Consider the following 21936-nt stretch of genomic DNA (forward strand, 5'->3'; position numbering starts at 1 on the left):
TCCTGTTTCAGTGTGGCATTATGAATATTTTTTAGTAATAAATTCACCGTAAAGCGCAGTAACTAGGTTTTAGTGATGTATTTGTAACCGAAATTACAATGAAAGTCTTTAAATACACGGTTAAAGGACTTTAGCCGTGTTTAAGCGTAGTATTTTATTTAAAAAAGTGAATGTTATAAAATGTAATAACGCAATTAAACGGCTTTAATGGGAATTTATGAAGCTTATGTCAAGTAACGTTGTTATAGTTATGTATCGTGTGATAAAACTATGAAGATAAACAACTGCTAAGCGCTTTAATATAAGTTATAGAAGACAAATGTGGGTTTGCGGTTTTATACTATTGAAAAGGGTTATAAAATAGTGCACTTAGCGAGGTATGTCGACTCTGTATCTCGGTAACTAAAAATGATAAAAATATGATTCCAAGACCAGTCGATGGGGAATTCTTTCCTATTTAAGAATATTTATCCAAATGAAAACTGGTAATATGCAGCTTAGAGGGGTTCTAGTGATAGGACGGCAGTAATCCTATGAACCTATAGACAAATAGACTTTCTCATCGTTACTCAAATGAACTTACTTTGGATACCGCTGACAATAATCTAATTGACAGATTTAAGTGCTGGAGTAGAAAAAGTATATTACATGGTATTATATTATGATTATGAATGTTCAAATTCCTAAGTCCTAAGTTCTGGCTGTTTAAAATAGGAACTTTATTTACTTATTGGTCGGTCTACAGTATAAAAAAAACATATATATATTTTGTCAAAAGAGTAGTTTTACTTTTATTTGGTTGTGTTTTTCATATCTTAGATATTCAAATTTTTTAACTTATTACTTTTTTAGCAAGAATCTTAATTCAATTCAGGAAATTTAATGGACTGAAGGACTTTTTTTTATGAATGTTATGATCTCATAAGACGACTCATTTACATTTTAGTGCCGACTTCAGTAACTCAAATGAGACTTATACAATCCATTTGTACTGCTGCTTCCTCATTTAAACAAACACAAATCTCGGTATCAAAATGATTGTAGATCGCCTCTAAAGATTCCATTGATCAGCGGTCGGTATTCTATTAAAGTATCATCGAGTCAATTAATATTTCATAAAAGCATTAGAGCCCTACGAGTCACGATGTTATCTCAAGGCCTATAACAAACCTCAAACGAGGTTCCACCTCTCTATAGCACTTACTTACGAAAACATAAGTGTGACAGAGAGGAAAGACATGGTTTGTGGTGCGTGGTAGGCCCACTGATAGTTAGTATTCAAAGGGACGGCGCTGCCAAAGACGGAAATGCTAATCGCACACGTATTTGACACTAGCAAAACAACCATTTGCAATTGTGCATTTATTAGGCGACTTAGATAAGTCGCCTAATAAATCTCCCTAATAAATGTCTAGCTGGTTATGATCAAAGGCTATCGGAAATTATCAAATTTGTGAAATTGAAATCTTTGGACTCTTATCTATTTTTTATTTGAGACTTGTCTCGACATACCCAGCTTCCTTCCAACTAAAAACAACTAACCAATAAATTCGCATCTTACTCATCTGTAAGCTTGGGAGACGTATTTTTAAGTGTATTTAAATAATGATGTTCTTGTAAAATTTTAATCTTCACTAAAGACGATATGACGATTTTTGAATCTTTTAGTATTTTTTTTAAATTTAAATTTAGGTTTTTTTCGGAGAATTAAAACCGAAATAAATTACACATATGAAAGAAAAAGTGACCAAGGCCTCCAGTGCCTGAGGCTGGAATCGAACCAGCGTACCCTGTTTTTTGGAGAACTTTAAAATAATCAAAACAAAAATGAAAATGCCATAGAGAAAAATATACTTTTGACAAGAGACTTTCGCACCTGATATTTGCTTAATGTATTTTAGCTGTTGTGGATTTCGTACTCAAGAATAATAACACTCCTTTAGAATTCACCGTTTAATCTTATATTTACATACAAATCACATGACGATAGATCTCCGAAAAGCACTTTCGCTCAGTTGTTTACATGGAAAACAAACACTCCTTTGTGCTTCATACATTGTTCGTCGATCGTCAGAAGCTTACCATTCGTCATCCCTGACATTGCACAAAGGGATGATGAATTAACTGTTATATTCATAAAGTATTCCTTCACTGCCATATTTGAATATAACTTGAACCAGGCATACGAATATATTTATTAGTAGTCAAAGATCACACTTACATAAGTCCCTGTGGCAATCGGTATGCTTTGGCAAGAACGGACCTATTAAGATCAGAACTCTTAACTGACTACCTATTAACCCTTTGCCTTTGTAATAAGCATATCGTTGCATAGTTTGGACAAACGCATATTTAGTACATAATTTTGTCTTAACATTGTAAGCTAAGTCCTGTGTTACTTGCTCCCCCGTCTCTCAAACCACGCGCAGTCAAAGTCCAGCGTAACTTGTTCCCCTTACCTCTGAAAACGATTCATAATCCTATGTCAAGTAGACCCTGGTCAGTAATGTATTTGTTTATGTTTCAGATCTCTTGCAATCTGCCAAAGACTGGCGCAGGCCCAGCTTACGAGCACCGAGCTAAGGCCGGTAAGTTCCAATGTTTTGAATAGGTTATAATAAGCAGATGACTAAAGGGTTTACAGATCAAGTAACGGTTATTTGTAATGCGGTATTTTGTTTGGAAATTATTCGGAATGCGTTGTGATACATTGAAAGTTATACGGTTGTGTTATTTTAGACGTTGTTCGAGTTGTTAAACACATGCCTGTCACAAGCTCTTATTTTTAGGGTTCCGTAGTCAACTAGGAACCCTTATAGTTTCGCCATGTCTGTCTGTCCGTCCGTCCGTCCGTCCGTCCGTCCGTCCGTCCGCGGATAATCTCAGTAACCGTAAGTACTAGAAAGCTGAAATTTGGTACCAATATGTATATCAATCACGCCAACAAAGTGCAAAAATAAAAAATGGAAAAAAATGTTTTATTAGGGTACCCCCCCTACATGTAAAGTGGGGGCTGATATTTTTTTTCATTCCAACCCCAACGTGTGATACATTGTTGGATAGGTATTTAAAAATGAATAAGGGTTTACTAAGATCATTTTTTGATTATATTAATATTTTCGGAAATAATCGCTCCTAAAGGAAAAAAAAGTGCGTCCCCCCCTCTAACTTTTGAACCATATGTTTAAAAAATATGAAAAAAATTACAAAAGTAGAACTTTATAAAGACTTTATAGGAAAATTATTTTGAACTTGATAGGGTCAGTAGTTTTTGAGAAAAATACGAAAAACTACGGAACCCTACACTGAGCGTGGCCCGACACGCTCTTGGCCGGTTTTTACTCGTATTTTCAAATTTGAAGCTATCGCTCGAAAACTATTTGAAATGTCTTTGAGTTCAAAGTGGTATTAATTGTCATGAAATTATCAACAAACACGAATTGAATTAACTCGTTCACAATTATAGCTAATAATTAATTCATTTCATAACCAATGAATATGTTTTTTATTGTCTTCGGTTTTTGTCAGCTGAGTTGTTGAAATTTATGAATTTTTTTTTAGTTTTCTTTGAGAGAATCATTAGTATTTGCCTTATAGGTCAACACTCTCTTAATTTAATCGTTAGTTTCTCTATCAAACACCATACAATAGAAAGTTGTAACTAGAACAATGACAATGAGGCCAGTATGTTTTCACATGTAATTCGATATCATGAAGTATCAATTCAGAGCACTTCTACAAATTACCAGGCCACCGTCGGCAACCGCGGGGCTCCAATTACTAGTGTGCTAGTGGAATATTTAGATAGACGTCAGTTGTGATCAATAAAATAATCTATGAAAACTTTTTTGGATAGGTTGCCTATCTTTAGATCTATCCTAGGGAAACTAGGTTCTTTTTTTAACAATAATAAAATTTATTGCAATATATAAAACATCATATTAACAATTACAACATGAATACACGAAAGCAACCAAGAAATAAGCAAACAAGAAATATGAATATTTTCTTGTCTTGATTGTTACAAAGATTTGAACGTACAAGATTAAAAAAAATTGAAACATAAAAAAATTATGACAGCAAAAATGATAATGTACATATTATGATCTGTGGACATGTATTACAAATCGAACCCAAGTAAATAATAGGTATACGTACTACATACACTATAAATATAATATATATGTATGTATACGACATCATGTCGACGACTACAAAGGAACGACTTAAAATAAATCTACATACACAATTACACATCTTCTGTTGTAAATAAAATGCAAGTTCCACATAATTTCGTTTTTGAAGTATAGGTGAAAATACACCGTTTACGAGTTGGTGTGCAGAAAACATATTGTACCTATTCAAATTCAAACCTATGGGTCATGCCTTCTTCTAAATAAGACCTTTTGCGCGCATCACGGGATCTGGTTGTTGCTAACTATCCCGCTACAAAATTACATCCTTTTGACCAGTGCTTATAATTCCAGGTGTCCCGAACGACAGAAGCGACTCGAGCAAACGGCACGGCGTTCGCATGGAGCGCGTGGGGCCCGTGGAGAAAATGTTCCAAGACCTGTGGGGGCGGCATCTCCGTACAAGAGAGGCAGTGCTTACCACGGGATCCTTCAAGGTATGTAGCATTATTATAAGGAGTGAGGAAGATCTGTAGAGTAGATTATCCTAGACGCGTGGGACAGTGCAACTAGTGCATCCGATACGTGCAATAAAGGCCAGGAATACTTCCATATCAGTCAACAAAACGTGTGAGAGCTGCCTATCCCGTTTAAGATAGAAAGTATCCCTAATACCTGGTAGGAGATCCGGATAGTGACCTAAAAGAGGTTTCGTAAGTAGAGGAATTCTTTCGTGTAATGACGAGTAAGTACCTATGACTACCTGATATAATTATGTTAGGTACTAAGCAATCTAAGCATAAGTAGGTATCTACATTTCTAATCTAAATAAGTACTACTTTACTCTGGTACTTATGCACAAATAGTACATTGCCTCTGGTCTGCAGAAATAAGTACGTTTTTCATCCTTTTCTATACCTCTACACAGAAAAGAACGCCTAATTCAATTGGGAATGTACTTGATACACGTAACTCGTCGCTGATTGCCGATAGCCTTGTTCTCACAATCCTTAATGAATGCTTACGGCATTCCTCACTCGTCTGCTTAGTCTGATATTCAGTGATTGACGTTTGGCTGCCACGCGGGGTGAATGACCTTTACAGGTTCTTAGTGTTCTTGTTTAAATATATTTTTTTTCTAGCCGTTTAATAATAGTTATTTGTTTCACAAGGGGGCAAAGTTGTTGTTGTGCGAAAGATTCCAATACTGACCGCGAGCGTAGCGAGTGGTTCAAAAAGCGGAATCTTGAGCGTTGCGAGGGTTTCAAGGCACGAAGGATAAACAAACTTTGCCACCGAGCGAAACACACATGTTTTCACCACACCAACACGAACAAAATACTGACTAAAAACATCAAACTAAATCAAATCCATCAATTTATTCAAAATTTATGATTCAAAATCTTCATTTATAGGTAAAATATACCAGCCAGCAATGAAGTAAAATTTGTATGAAATGACTTTGCACTCTTGTGGATAATCTGTTTTTCGAATAGCAAAAAGAGCCTTTACCAGTTGGTGAACAACCTATTGCGGCCTACATAACAAGTGTATTTAAACTACAGTGTTTAAAGCTAATACGGGAGAATAGATTCGAATTTAAATAAATATAAATAAATAAATAAATAAATATATTATAGGACATTCGTACACAGATTGACTGAGGCCCACGGTAAGCTCAAGAAGGCTTGTGTTGTGGGTACTCAGACAACGATATATTATATAATATATAAATACTTATATACATAGAAAACATCCATGACTCAGGAACAAATATCTGTCATCACACAAATAACTGCCCTTACCGGGATTCGAACCCGGGACCGCGGCGTAGCAGGCAGGGTCACTACCGACTGCGCCAGACCGGTCGTCACTAAACATACAAAATATACTAATATAATATTATGTTAAATAAACATTTTCTCCATACTGGTTTCATTTATCGCCCGTACCAGGCTTACACACTATATAAATATTACCAGGTATTTCGGTAATCCGTTATTACTTTTGAGTTTTGATGCTAACACCTCTATGTACCTCACTGGTTATCATTAGTAAGTGTAAATTCAGGACAAGGAGTCCTGTTCTACATGAAACAAAGGGAGGTGTAATAGAACTAACAGTCTGGTTTTAATTAGTTCAGCTCCATATAAATTAGTTCTGGCTTGAGTTTAATGTGTAGCACGCAGAACCACCTAAAGCTGTAACGATCAGACATTCAGAGACAGTTAGGAATGTTAGGATTATAATAATACTAGCTTTTTCCCGCGGCTTTGCTGGCGTTAAATTCTAAATGTGCTGAAAGCTCCATACAAACTTCCACCCCCCATTTTAGGAAAGAGGGGTGTTAGAAAGAGACAAAAAGTAGCCAATGTCACTATCCATCTCTTCAACTACAATCTGCACTTAAAAATTCACGTCCAATCATCGCTGCGTTTTGCAGTGAAATACGGACAAAGAAACAGACACACACACTTTCCCATTTATAATATTAGTATGGATATGCTTTCAATTATTTTTTATCTACTCTTGACTTGATACCAAGTATTTATCGTCCAATTGATTTCTTAATGATAGACAATGGTCTAGAATTCGATGTTTCCTAGCACGAATAACGATGCTAGTGGCTTCCTTATGATATCAATTTTGTCGACATCCTTTTTTTAAGTGAAAATTATTTATTAATAACACTCAAATAAAAAATGGTTTATTAAATAAAAGCACAGTTATAATAAGTAAAAAACAAAAACTTAAATATGAACTTATAAATAAAACTATAACTAAACTAAAACTAATACAAAAAAAAACTTAACTATGAACTTATATAAATAAAACTATAACTAAACTAAAACTACCTATGAAATTAAAACCCTACAAATAAAAAATTGTGTCTAAATTTGAGCCGACCGGTAGGGTGCCCAGAAGGCTGGCAGCATTGCCGCGCTGAACGGCAATGCCAATGCGCTGGGCAAGGTAAGCCCCAGCCTTCCGGTCACCCGACGCGTCTATAAGACGTTTAGCCAGCTCCTTAAAAATGCCGTGTGCGCCTTGACCCCACGGCCCAAGCGTCTCTACGCCAAAGGGCTCAAATATGTAGCCGGCGTCGATGGCTGCATATTTGCGCCGCTTAAGATGCTCGGCCGCATCAGCAGCAGCGCCAGCCCTAACCGAGGTCCCTGGAAGATGGGAAGGTGCGACGGTGTCCACGCACGTGGCATCCCAGACTAGGGGTCGACCCAGCTTCCAAGGAACCAGCGTCATGCCGTCTGGTCTCTTTCCGTCGTCACGCGCTAGACCCGTAGGTTCTAGAACGGACGGCGCTCCGGCGGAGACCAGGGCTCGACGCAGTATGTCGTTAAGGCTTGCGTGGCGTGCCGTGCGGCCGGCACTCTTGGTGCAAGACAGGCCGTGGGTTCCAAACTTGGACACTTCAACGCCGCAATGGCAACGGTGTGGCGTCACGCATGCCGCCCCCAAGCGCAGCGATACAGCGAGCCTAAAGGTGCTGCTGGTAAGCAGGGTACCAATATTGCTGGAAGGGAGTGCCTGCAGCCATGCGCCGGATTCCCACTTTGCACCAGCAAGGAGACGAGCTCGTTCTGCAGGGCTAGTGGCCGTTTCATAGATAAATAAAATGTATTTACTTATATTTTTAACAAACTATTTTTGACTGGCTACGAAATACGTAATTTGATAGGTACTCTTAAATTATATAATTTAATTACTATCAACTTTTCTAATGACAGAATTAATATGTATGCTATTCCACATAACACACATATAAATTGTTACACATATGTCACACCCTCGACTAAAAAATTACTATACAATTCACATCTCCAATAAAACAAGTTCCAAAGTTACATCGATAACGAAATCGAAGTATCATAGCGCTATCTTAATAGATAATAATGAACCAGAAAACAACATTATTTCCCCAAACGGCCTGTACCATTTACCTTAACGGATATACTGCCTGATAAGGGAGATAACGCAGCATTATCACGTCTCTATTCTAATATTTCTAAGCTAAGAGGAAAAGGAACGGTCGCTACTCCATAGAAATGGATGCTCTTACGCAATAGGGCCATTTTTTTCAAAGTTGTCTTTTTTTTTATTTGGAAATTTTTATGTGGATTCCACTCAGAATCGCGAGCTTTTTCAATTCCAATAGGAGAAAAAAAGTGTCCCAAGGTTTTTTCCCATTCCGTTACCAATTTTTCATACATTTTGTATGGCGGTAACGCAATGGAAGGTTCGAAAAAATGTATGGAAATCTTGGGACATTTTTTTCTCCAATCAGGATCGAAAGACCTCGCGATTCTGAGTATTGATCGTGTAAAAAATACCCATGTTACAAAAAAAGTGGGGTGGACAACTTTTAAAAAAAAATGACCCAATAATGTGTCATCCCACATGCATTTTGCAATAAGAATAGGAATAACTTTATTGCTCATAAAATGTACAACAGATATGACAGAGGTCTCCACTGTAGGCTACGCCTGTATCCTCCCAACTAATTTTCAGCTTTCAAACAAAAAAAAATCTGAATCGGTTCATCCGTTCGGGAGCTACGAACACAGACAAACAGACAGACACGTCAAACTTATAACACCCAGACGTTTTTGCGTCGGGGGTTAATAATATACAAACCAGTAAATAACAAAGCCTTAGATCACATGTTGACCTCAGCTACGCCTCATTTTCAGGAAGGAAAATAGAGACTACCTTTGTATGGAGAATCGAAAGTTCCCTCACCCTCATAAAAACCAAATTCTTGTTACAAACAAGCTAGCAGACGCGTGAGGATGATCAACGGAGATTTTTCAGTTTTGTTTGTTCCTTTGTTTCGTGTGGTATTGTCTTAATTGTTCCGTTTTAAGGGTTGAAACATGTTGGGTTGAACTTAGTTTATTTTTCTATACATAGTGTCCATAATACACCCACATAATTTTACACTTGACTGTACATGAAAAAAGTAGAAACCTAAATACTTCTGAGCTTAATTGAACCTGGTAGGTAACAAATGGTTTTTAAAGGACTCAAAAAAAAAATTATAAATGTTACGACTAAGAGTCAAAACGTGTCAAACATGAAAAGTAACTAATTAAATTTATCTTGTTATTCAGTTTAGCCATGCTAAGTAGTTATAAAGTCTTATACATTCAAGTGTAAAAATATCGGCGAATGAAGACCTAATATGGGCCATATTTTTCAGCAACTTGTGTACACCCACATACAAATTATACAAGTTGTACTTGACTGTACATGAAAGTAAAATCCTAAATACTTTTAAACTGAAGTGAACTTAGTAAATGGTTGTTAAAGCATCCATACCTACTAATATTATAAATGGGAAAGTGTGTGTGTCTGTTTGTTTGTCCGTCTTTCACGTCAAAATGGAGCGACGAATTGACGTGATTTTTTAAGTGGAGATAATAGTTGAAGGGACGTAAAGTGACATAGGCTACATTTTGTCTATTTAAAAATATTTTAAGCGGGTTACTGCTACGGGTTGCGCTCTCGATATGTAAAGGCGGGGTCGCTACTCTTGAGAAAGATCCTCGAAAATGGATCGAAACATGTCGAACGCTATATCGACATAACACGTGAGTAACCCGCTTAAAATATTTTTAAATATGTTTGAGTCTCACGGGAGTTTTATAATTAAAATTACATTTTGTCTCTTTCTAACGCGAGCGAAGCCGCGGGCTAAAGTTAGTTATCATTTTTTTTTCTATTTACAATATTCTAACGACTAAGAGTTAAAACGTGTCAAACATGAAAAGTAACAAATTAAATAGTTCCAACAAAGTGCCAGCCCTAACGGGTTGGTCGCGATCATATATCACAATGATATCTAATGATACGGCGCGTGATCGATAAAGTCCGGCCACCGCGGGAGAGCCTTAGCCGACGTACGTCGACAACCCTACCACGAGTCCTTTAAACTTTGAAAAGTATTGAAAAGATTTTTTGTAAAAAAAAATTAAGGAATTATTTAATAACTAGCTTATGCCCGCGGCTTCGCTCGCGTTAGAAAGAGACAAAAAGTAGCCTATGTCACTTTCCATCCCTTCAACTATCTCCACTTAAAAAATCACGTCAATTCGTCGCTCCGTTTCGCTGTGAAAGACGGACAAACGAACAGACACACACACTTTCCCATTTATAATATTAGTATGGATTCCTATATTCATTTCACATTTTACATTTTCGAAATATATAGAACTAGCTTTTTCCCGCGGCTTCCCTCGAGTTAAACTTGAAAATTTCGGAATGCTCCATACAAACTACCACCCCTCATTTTAGGGAAGTGAGGGGTTAGAAAGAAACAAAAAGTAGCCTATGTCACTCTCAATCCCTTCAACTATCTCCACTTTAAAAATCACGTTAATTTGATGCTCCGTTTGGCCGTGGAAGACGTCCACAAACAGACACACACTTTCCGAATTATAATATTACTAGTATGGATAACCTAAACTAAACACAAAATTAAAACGCATATTATTTATATAATTAAAAAACCTAGTGGACCAATTTCCAAACAAAAAAAAAACTAAATCTAAATCGGTTTATCCGTTCGGGAGCACAGATGTAGTAATGCCACAGATAGACACACACAAATACAAACAGACAGACGGACATATAGACAGACACGTCAAACTTATATTAACTCTTGGGAAACTCACTTCCATACACGCCAACACGGTTAATAGTAGGGACTCAAACGGGACCGACCAATCCTTTCTCGACATCTTAATTTAAGGACCACTTCTTCCGCAATGAATACTGTTGAATGTTTATTTATTAACATGTCTTCTTTTGACAAATTGACCCTAAACGTACCTATTTAACAAAACGTTTTTTATTCTTAGTAAAATTATTGCAAAAAATTATTAAAAGTACAATCTGTATGTACAAGTACAGAGTATAGGTAAATACTTTTACTTTACGAAGACCGTTAAACATTGCCTATGACTTACCTGCATAAATTACAAAAGCATCATTAAGAAAGCTACACAAATGAGAAATGTTATTAAATTTTAAATGTTAAATGCAGTCCCATATCCAGGCGACCCGCACTCAGGCCGGTGGTGCGGCTGACCAGGCCCAGATTCTCAAGCGCCGCAAATACTCGTCCTTGCTTAAGGACTACGAGTTTGCGGCGCTTGCTATGGAGACACTAGGTCCTTGGTCGGCCGACATGAAAGCCTTTGTGGGAGCTCTCTCGGCTCGGCTTATCGACTCTACTGGAGACCCTAGAGCTGGCGCGTATTTCTCGCAACGTATCGCACTGGCGATACAGCGAGGAAATGCCGCCAGCATAATGGGTACCATGCCGCAGGCGGATTTGTTAGATGGTTTTTTCTTTTTATAATTGGGTTCTTTTATTTTTATTTTTATTTTCTAATTATTTCTTTAGTATTATTTATTATAAGCTTATTTTTAAGTAGTGATTTAGTTTTATTTTATTCGTAAGATTTTAATTTAAGTGTTTTTAGAAATGTTTAGTTGGTCTAATGGTTCGCAAATCGCTATATCCATTGAATCCACATTATCAATCATCAATTCATCTCTCTAGGCAGTTCCTAGGAAATGACTTCGTTTTAGTACTTAAATGATCGAGATACGCTTTGATGTACCTACAATTCATCATATAATTGATAGAAACTTTACAATTTTGGCGTTATATCCTGAAAGACTGTACCGTAGACTTAAGTCAGACAAACTAGAATGCCTTATGGTCACCCTAAAAGCGGAGGGACAAATGCCTCATGAGTGGACCTTTACCCTCTTATTCATAAACGTTCTTTACAGTTATCAAGCCGATAAAGTTCGTTTGTCCCTTTCTATCACACCAACACATTGGAAAGGGACAAACGAACTTTATCGGCTTAATAAATTTAGAGAACGTTTATGAATAAGGGGGTTAGTCTACAACCCTCAATTATGTGGCATTCACTTGTTACGGCCAACTGGAGATATCAGTAAACACGGCTGTCTACAAGGCAGATAATATTATGTAGAATTGTAGATAGAGAAGCATTCATCTTCATGAACATCAGTAATGAGGAAACAACGGAGGAGCCTGTGGAGGGGAAATGCTTGTATAGGCATATAGCTGCCTGTAGGGCTAGCACATGACTGGCGTGAGATTATGTCGCCCTGCAGGGAAAACGACTGTCACAAGGAGCAAAAGTACTATATCGTGGTTCAATTTTAATTTGCTAGGAGTGAGCTACAGATTCTTAACTCCAAATATCAATAAAAATGTAATCCATAAACGTTACAAAACGTCATAACACTCATGGCATATTAACACCCACACCGTCCACCCGTCAAGACAATCAACGAGAAATGCCAATATTTTATCACGGCTATCGAACTGATATGCCTCCATCAACTCCATAAATTTAATCTAATGCTAACCTCATTACAAATACATAAGGTTCACCAAAGATCGGTTTAGTGGGATTCGACACGACTGTCCCACCTCATCGACCCACCGGCGTGACACTTTCATTTCACGCACTCGGCAACGCTGTCATCGAGGTTTCGTAAAAGTTAATCTGCTTATGCCTAAGACGTATTTAAATATGTATTTTTATCGTTCAGTCAGATGGTAGGCGCGGTATGTGTAATTTTTTAGAAAGTCTACTGATTTTTGCAGGGGGCACATCAAAAGTAACGTTAGTCTCTACAATAAATATGACTACTGAGAGAAGATTTTGGCAGAGAAGAAGAGTAAGCTCTTAAGAGGCTCCTATCTGAATTATCTAAGTTAGGGAGTGTAATCTGGGAACGACCGAATGATCAAGTAAGTGTAATTAATTACTAAAAAACAACACATTACAGACTTAATAGATTCACCGACTATTCCATAATTTTACGATATGAAAGACCTTCATCATTTAGTATTTCTTCCTGTCTCGTATTTAATCGACGAGGCTGAAATCGTATTTTTTCCGTTCCGAAAAGGTTCAAAGCAAACTTAACCAGAGCATGATTATATTCAATGTTGTACCACTCGTATTACCTTCTCTGTTTATATCCGTTTATTTCGCCACACGCAGAGTCAAAAGGCTGAATGCGTTTAAAATTGACCTCACCGCCCTTTTCACATCGAACATGCCAAATTAAGGTAATATTGAAGATTAAAAGATGGAATAAGCCCGTGCCACGGATTATCATGGAATTTGGTCTGAGAGGGCCAACCACGAATCACGTTAATCTTGCCTCTCTGTTGCACTTGTATATTCTTACACACGTGTGATAGGGACGCAACATGTCGAAAGTGGTTCGAGGCAGGTTCCAGGTTCTGATTGACGTACAATTTGGAGCTCTTTGGCGTACAATGGATTGTTATCATTATGTTTACACGGTCTTTAATCTTTTGTTCGACACGCATTTTGGTTAAGTACTTTATTTAGCGGATTATTATTGCACTATGGAAATGTGTAATTTTGTACCATTCAAGTTCTCTAAATAATATACGTACCTACTAGAGTCTATTCGGGAAGGAGAGTCATGGAATGTATGGGGCTCTGTACATTTTGTGACTCTTTCCGTACAGACTGCAGTCTACAAGTTTTACGGTTATTTTATTATATTTTCATTGCGGCTAAATTAATAATAACTTATGAATAGAGATTTTCACTGTTCATGATGCATCATAAAGAACATCATAATTAGTGATCATATTTTTAAAAATTACTTATTAGGTTTCTAGAAATATTCTTACCAAACATTTTTGCAAAATGGATATTTCATTTTTGATCTCAAGCTAAATAAATTTTGGATATGGCAACTAAGGCAACTTTCATACTAATTCATGATTACGTGGTTCGAAAACGTTCTAGACCAAATCTATGTAAGATATTATTTTCAGTACAGATGGTAATTTTTTTACGCACTAGTGCGAGAAGTGGTTCATTATATGCTAGGTCGAAACTTCGGAGGCTCATCTGTACTGAAAAACGTCGTACGATACACGTGCGAAAAGGAAATTCGTAACTCGTGTCGATTTAAAACACTCCCTTCGGTCGTGTTTTAATTTATCGCCACTCGTTTCGAACTTCCTTTTTTACGCACTTGTATCGTAATGTACTATTCCGTGATTTCAAGTAGGTAATTCTAATTTACTTGTATATTCGGAATACCTTTTTTCAAAGGCCCAGCTACTTAACTAACATACATGTCTGTTTTATAATGAACAATTCTCATCAACATTTACTAACACGTTACATCTTTCAACAACAGGGCTTAAATATCGTGTGAAAAATATTTCTCCACGGCCGAAACTGCCAAGTCACCTTCTGTCTAAAAGCCAAATACCGTGTTAACAACAAATCTTGTGTAAGATTAAATTGCACATTTAGAGAGCCAACACTGTAAACTTAAACGTTTAGATTAGCTTTTTCACATGGATTTTTGAACAGCGCGCCAAGCGGATAGTTTTGGAAACACACCTTAGCTATCTAAATCAAAATTCTTTTGGTAACTAATCGTAATAGAATTTACACTGAGAGCTCTGAACATCGACCATGATTTTTTTTCGTTTTTAAATACAAAGGTTAAGGAAAAATGTATACATACAATACATACAATCATACATACAATCACGCCTGTATCCCATGAAGGGGTAGGCAGAGCACATGAAACTACTCAAGTTTCAGTGCCACTCTTGGCAAAAGGGGTTGACAGAAAACGAAACTGTGACATTGCAGTGACAGGTTGCCAGCCTCTCGCCTACGCCACAATTTAACCCATATCCCACAGTCGCCTTCTACGACACCCACGGGAAGAAAGGGGGTGATGAAATTCTTAACCCGTCACCATACGGGCATGGGAAAAATGTATGTTAATTTAATATTCTAGTTAGTAACCCTTGATTCTGGTAGGGGGCGCTGTACACTTTCTCTTACCACACCTCGGACACTGGCGATCAAATATATGAAAGAGGCGCATTCCTAACACACAGTCTAAGCTCGTGTGAACACGTACTACGCTTGTATGAGTGAAATATGACAGGTCGACTGTTCGCGTTTTTGACAGGCGGTAACTGTGAGGTAACCGAGAGGGAGTGGGCGGCCCTTTCAGCGGGGAGCGGGAGTGGTCATACTGTACGATAGTACTCTTTATTATACTGTGTTTTTACATACCATGAATGTCATTTTCCCTGACGTTTACGCTTTAATAACAAAACTACCGTGAGACACTGACATATTAAACATGTAAATTCGGGTCACTCACGTAAAATTGTCGAAGATCGTTCAACCTGCATTTTCATCAGACAGGGCATTTTCATTGAGCGCGCGCGTGTCGGCATAGCGCGACAATTTTACGTGAGTGACCCCAGCTCTTCGACAATTTTACGTGGGTGACCTGATTTTACATGTTTAAGATATTTACGCTATTGACTAACATATTAAAAAACATCGAAAAATAGTAGAGGCTATGGTCATACGATTAGTAATGTAGAAATTGCAGAACATTCCCAAAAAGCGGAAACATTCTTGAGAATGTTCGAAGAACATTCCCGCAATATGCAATTTATTATTTAAACAAGAGAATATACTTGAAATAATGTTTAAATGGGCATAATATAAAACTATATGTTATTATAGGTATAATATTTTCTATTACAGTTAGCTATTTTGTTGATAAGTGATAAGTTACCTAAATTCTCACTATAAGTTGCTTAAATTCTCACTATACTTCAGGGAACATTGCGACTTTCAGACTTCACAGTTTTAGTCCTGACTTTTTAAAATTAGGTACCTACCGAACTATTATTTCTTGATGCCTGTTTTTGGTCATGCCAATATATGTATATACAAAAAAAAAACAAACAAAATAAAAACAAAAAGATCGCTGTCAGGATCGAACCTGAGAACATCGGCATAAGAAGCCAGCGCACTACCACGGGACTACGTCTTGACTAGCTGAGTTCGACGAAATTATGGTATAAACTACGAAGTTACTAAGTATTCTGATAAATTCTCGTTCTCGAGAACATTCTCAGAAGTTACCGAAAATTCTCATTAGGAATGTTCTGCAACTTTGGAAACTTCTCGACCGTGCATTGCTACATACGATAAACTCTTTACGAGTATTATACTTTGCTATGGTTTAAATGCTTGTAATTAGTGTTGGAAACTATTTGATGGTTTACGATTAACTTTATGCGTTTGGCCAACTGTTCTGACAAATAACTAATTTATTGCAGACCGAATTCTGATTTATGTTACGCGAATTGGAAACGTTAATAATGTTAATATGCTAATTCGATATTAATGAAACAGGTCAATGGTTTGGTTCCTGCCAATTATTGGCATAGTAAAAGTAACGACGCAGGTAAATTTTGATGTATTGCCTTCTATTAGAGTTGATAAATGTAGAAATGAAATAAAATGTATTGATACATTGGAGACTTATTACCAATTCAGCCTCTCTGTAGCATGTCTGCTGAAACGCGAAAAATATCAAAAAAAGACCCAAAAAAAACAAACTATAAAGATATTTTTATTTTTTGTTGAATAAAAAGACCTTTCAGACAGCTAATATTAAAATTCATCAGCATATGCGCTTCAAACAAAGGTAAATTCCTTTGAATAGTCATCATCAGTATCATGACAGATCAGATCGATATCAAAACCAATTATTTGTTGGCGGCGTATGGACGCCACGCCAGTCGTATCTTTTTAATTACTAGGCCTATAGCCAAGAGAACAGTCTTTGATGCTCCTGAACGAATAATACGCAAAGTATTATTTCTTATTATATTATTACCGCAGAATTTGATAACTGCCGCTTCTTTCTGCCATCGCCCTACGCAACAACATTTCCAAAGTCATCACTTAGATGGCTGGCAGTCCTGCGTGTTTCTCCAGAAACTTTTTGCTTTGAGCAGCTAAACCCTGGAATGAACTGTCGCCTGCGGCATTTCCAAAGCGATACGACCTTAAAACCTTCAAGAAAATATCTTACACCCATTTTAAAGGCCGGCAACGTACCTTCAACCCTTCTGATGTTTCGGGTTTCCATGGACGGCATTAATCGCTATCCATCAGACGACTTGTCTGCTCGATTGCCTCCTATCAAATGAAAAAACAGAGAAGCGATAGAGAGAGATTAACGGAGCATCAACGATTGTATTCTCGGCTAGAGGCCTTGCACAAAAGGAATATGTGACCCCCGTTGGGATGTAATATAGCTAAAACAATGTAATTCGTTGTGGTATTGTATGCGCTTACGCATTTCGTATAATCATCCGGATTAGATGCTTATGGAGGCGGTATTTTGATAGCTGTTCGTTACACTAGAATGCATTCTTAAAAGTTTCGACTGAAATATGATATAAACGCCTGCAGCATGAGGTTTAAGAAAACATCGCGAGGAAGCCGGACTAATCCCAATAAATAGTTACCCTTCGGGTTGGAAGGTCATGGCAGTCCCTTTGGTAAAATTAGTGTCTACGCCAAATCTTGGGATTCGTTGTCAAAGCGGTTCCCAGGCTCTCATGATCCGTTCTTGAGCCGTGTCGAAGATGATAGAGGCCTGCATGAGATCGCGCTGAATAGAGGGGAGTCATCGCGAAATATCGCAAAATCCGCAATAATGCGGAAAAGGCACAATTGAGGCGACATAATAGTTATTCGGCGACAACACACACTGCGGCATACGATATTTACGACTAGCTCAGTTCTAAATGGTATAAATGACTAGCAATAGACAAATTCTGAAAATAACTGTACATATTTAAAATTGCAAACGGGACTTAATCGCGTATTTACTATGTTTTAAACACTATGTTTTAAACACTAACCTCCGACGTTTCAAGGACGGCATTGTCCCCGTGGTCTCGGAGCAGACTGGCTGAAGTTGACATCAACATCTTCTAGCTGTACGAGTTTTTCGAACTACCCGCACCTGGCCCTGACTACCCTCTTGAACAGTTTGTCCTTGAAACGTCGGAGGTTAGTGTTTAAAACATAGTGTGTAAAACATAGTAAATACGCGATTAAGTCCCGTTTGCAATTTTAAATATGTGTAAAAATCGTGAAAGTTTGAATCAGTGTAATAACTGTACACTTTAAATAGATGGTAACAAAATATTCGGTACCAAAAACATTAGACTCATTTCAATTAAGCCCTTTGCAGCCCGCAGGCAGCAATGTAATTGCTACATTCTATTGTCTTGTATTTGTTACAAATTCAATTCATTCTGATTGTTATTAAAAATTGACAGTGATATTATTAAACATTCATCAGTTTTATCTAACAAAGTACAATTGAATTTCAATTAAAAGTTACTTCCATGAAGGTATTTTACCCTAAATAATACTTATAGCGATAAAATAAGTAGCTTTCTATTGTTGTTAATTAATAAAGTACAGTACATACATTGTTTGTATTGTATGTAAGGATTGTGTGTCAAAACTGAAAATCTGTTACTGATTTCATGACATAGGTACATTTTTATTCTCAAAGTTTTTGACAACATTGAATCCTTGCTTGTTCCTTGTTTGTTCCGCTTGGCATTTGAGCTATAAATATTGCTGCTGGTAGCTGTTCCTTGTAATTCTTCAAAATGTCCCGTTATCTCCCAACGTGTGGTCTTGGTTAACAATACCGGCGCAAAGGTCGAACATCCGATACCTTAAGGTTTACGGAACAAACGCCAATCAGGCCTACCGTTCACTCTAAAAAATGAAGACCAACTAAGAGCAGTTTTCTCTTAGTTGACGTTAAGTTAATTACTACAATTACGATCTTATATAATTCAAATAAAGCTGATTACTAAAAACAACAAGGGAATGTATGATTGAACTAATAACTTAGGTGTTTTGTTATTCCTAACCATTGTACACCTTGAATCAATTATGAACTTGTTAGGCATAACTATGTAACATAGGTTGATTCAATCCTTAGTTGAACTTACTAAGGTAATTTAGTTAACATAATTATTTTTCATGGAATTATTGAACAAGATCTTAATCGATTCAGTTACGTTGCAAAAGTAAGAGCAATCAAAATTACCTTATTCGATTTGTCTAAGATCTTATCAGGCTCGTATGGAATCAAGATGCTTGACTACGACTATCAAAATATTGATAGGAGCAACCAATTTTTTCTTAGAGTGTTGGAGAAATCCCTGACCACAATCGGACGGGAACACGGTCAGGCGGTCAGCTGTGTTTGTGGATTTATTTACATAGATGTAATATATTTTTTCATTCGATATTTTGTCGTGTGTGTTCGGTAGTTGCGGTATTAGTCTTTGTTATCTCATAATAATATTAGGAGCTGACATGTCTTAAATGGTGCTTTTTGCAAGTGTTATTTTTGTACATTCAAATGTTACAGGAATTGTTCTTCCAGACATTACTGTAAACGTGGAAGGTTATATTTGTCTGTCTGTTTATATGTATTCATGTTTTTGTTAACTTCTGCGATGTGAGTTCCGCTAATAAAAAACTACCGGTCTTGGTTAAAACCATAATTAGTTTTGCTTATGGAGCCTTGTTGGTTAACCACAAACAAAATGGATTCTAACCGATGAGAGAAAATATCCTAAATGAAGCAACTATTATATTTTAAAAATTATTAAGTTTGTTTTGCCATAGTCCTTTGTTGGAGATCTATTGTTACAGGTACTTAATTCGTTGCAATAAGGTGAAAAAATGTAGACATATTTATGAACTCCACTGTACCTAAAGTGTTTAACCCCCGACGCAAGAACGTTGGGGTTATAAGTTTGATGTATCTGTCTGTCTAAATGTATGTCTTTCTGTGTGGCATCGTAGCTTTCGAACGGATGAATCGATTTAGACTTCGTTTTGTTTGAAAGCTGAATTAGTTAGGGTGTTCGCCATGTTTGGTGAAAATCGGTCCACTATGTCTGAGTTTTTAACGGGGTATCGTGGATATTACTGAGTCAATTTCTAATTAAAACATACTTGTTACTACTGCTAGCTACTGACGATACATACCAGTCAACAAACAACTTCACGAGAAATGATAAAATTAATAATGCAAATATTGAACACAGGCGGTCTGTCGGTGTCGGACCAATTGAACTTATTAGTACTATAGGTCCTCAGTTAGCTGTTCTACGAATTTGATCATGTGCTTGTTAAGATGCTTTTGAGCTCATAAGTAGGTTCCTGTAGTCACTGGAAATCGTAAAACCTTTGTGGAAATTTTGTAAATAGGTTTTACGAAATGATTAGGTATATACGTATTCCTTGTCTCCTTCGAATCGAGTTACGGTAGTGTGTGGACTAATTGGTGTACCTACACTGAATTATAGGCCTTTATTCCTTGTGGATAATTACTTCTTTTGACTCACATATTATGTAATTTAGAACGGAAAGCCAAATAAAGGTGCCCCCAAAATTTGTTAAGAATAAAGTTTTGCTATGAGGTCCTGTTTGGAGTATCATTTTCGTCGTCATTTACATAATAATACTTACATATACTTGTACTATTAGTACTTATCTAAACTGACCAAAAAAATACTTTCCTGTCTTTCTTATTCTTCAAGTGTATCTCCAAACAGCGAAGGTTGGCAGTCAGCTCCGCATATTTCTCCCTATCTTTGGCGAGGATGAGACGCTCATCGGTATCCACGATTCCAGTCCATTCACGGATATTACGTAGCCACAATCTCTACAACCTCTAGGCGTTCATCCCTTTCCAGCCACTTTGCCAGTTGTACCTGTCTTTACTAAAATAGAACTAATTTACTTTTCAGAATGCGCCGTAGCAGAAAGAGAAGGAAATTGGTCCGGAGCACGGAGCGTCTGCGAAGGGCTCGTGAGATTCCAAGCGGGGATCCTGACTGTCCTGGACTGGCCAGGCGGTACCATGAGTGCAATACTGAGGTAAGTTCAAAAGAAATTAATGCGAATTAAGGAGAAACTGCGAAAGGCTAGTAAGAATCCAAGCGGGGATACCGACTGTCCCGGCCTGGCCAAGCGATACCATGACCATGCGTATAAAACTAAAGTAAGTTTAAAAGAAATAAATTAATACGAATTAAGAAGAAGAATGATGAAATAATTTGATGAGGTTTAAGGCAGATTAAAAAGCCGCTGCGGAGAGATTCCGATTAACGATCTTGTCTACGAGAAGGGGTACCTTCAGAGAATATAAACTACATACATATTTTGCACAAAAATATTTTATCACAGGCTTAATCAAGAGGTTGTGGAGGCTATTATAGGAATATATACTATCAAAAAACATTTTTGTGAGGGTAACTATTGAAAGTATATTAATATTCTATTTTCCCTATTTTCAGCCATGTCCGGGCCCAGTGCGAGACTCCCGCGCCGAACAGTGTGCGGTGTACGACCGACGGCCGTTCCGAGGGAGGTTCTACACTTGGGTGCCCTATATTGATGGTATGTAAAATTAAAAAAAAAAAAACATACAGACGACTTGAATACCACCTTTCTTGAGAGATTTGAGGCGGCGGTTAATAAATATAGATTAACTGAGCCCCACGGTAAGCTCAAGAAGGCTTGTATTATGGATACTCAACTCAGACAACGATATATATAATATACAAATACATATAAACATAGAAAACATCCATGACTCATGAACATATCTGTGCTCTTCACACTAATAAATGCCCTTACCGGAATTCGAACCGAATCCGGGACCGCGGCTTAGCAGGCAGTGTCACTACCCGCTAGGCCAGACCGGTCGTCAAAATTGTATGAAAAATTTGATATACGAATAACTTAAAATGTATCAGTGAATTCCTAGGAATCTGAGAATGTTCTGC

General features: G+C 37.2%; 1 protein-coding gene across 2 annotated transcripts in view; it reads left to right on the plus strand.

Moving 5' to 3' along the window:
• LOC125234442 (thrombospondin type-1 domain-containing protein 4-like) overlaps positions 1–21936 on the plus strand; it is a 206376-nt gene that overhangs the window by 84932 nt on the left and 99508 nt on the right. For both annotated transcript variants that reach the window (XM_048140686.1, XM_048140685.1), the window contains exons 3-6: positions 2528–2588; positions 4488–4630; positions 20896–21025; positions 21445–21547. In XM_048140686.1, the coding sequence (XP_047996643.1) occupies positions 2528–2588; positions 4488–4630; positions 20896–21025; positions 21445–21547 (437 nt within the window). The remainder of the gene's footprint in view (positions 1–2527; positions 2589–4487; positions 4631–20895; positions 21026–21444; positions 21548–21936) is intronic.

This window comes from Leguminivora glycinivorella, chromosome 16 (assembly GCF_023078275.1).
Source record: "Leguminivora glycinivorella isolate SPB_JAAS2020 chromosome 16, LegGlyc_1.1, whole genome shotgun sequence".
Lineage (NCBI taxonomy): Eukaryota > Metazoa > Arthropoda > Insecta > Lepidoptera > Tortricidae > Leguminivora > Leguminivora glycinivorella.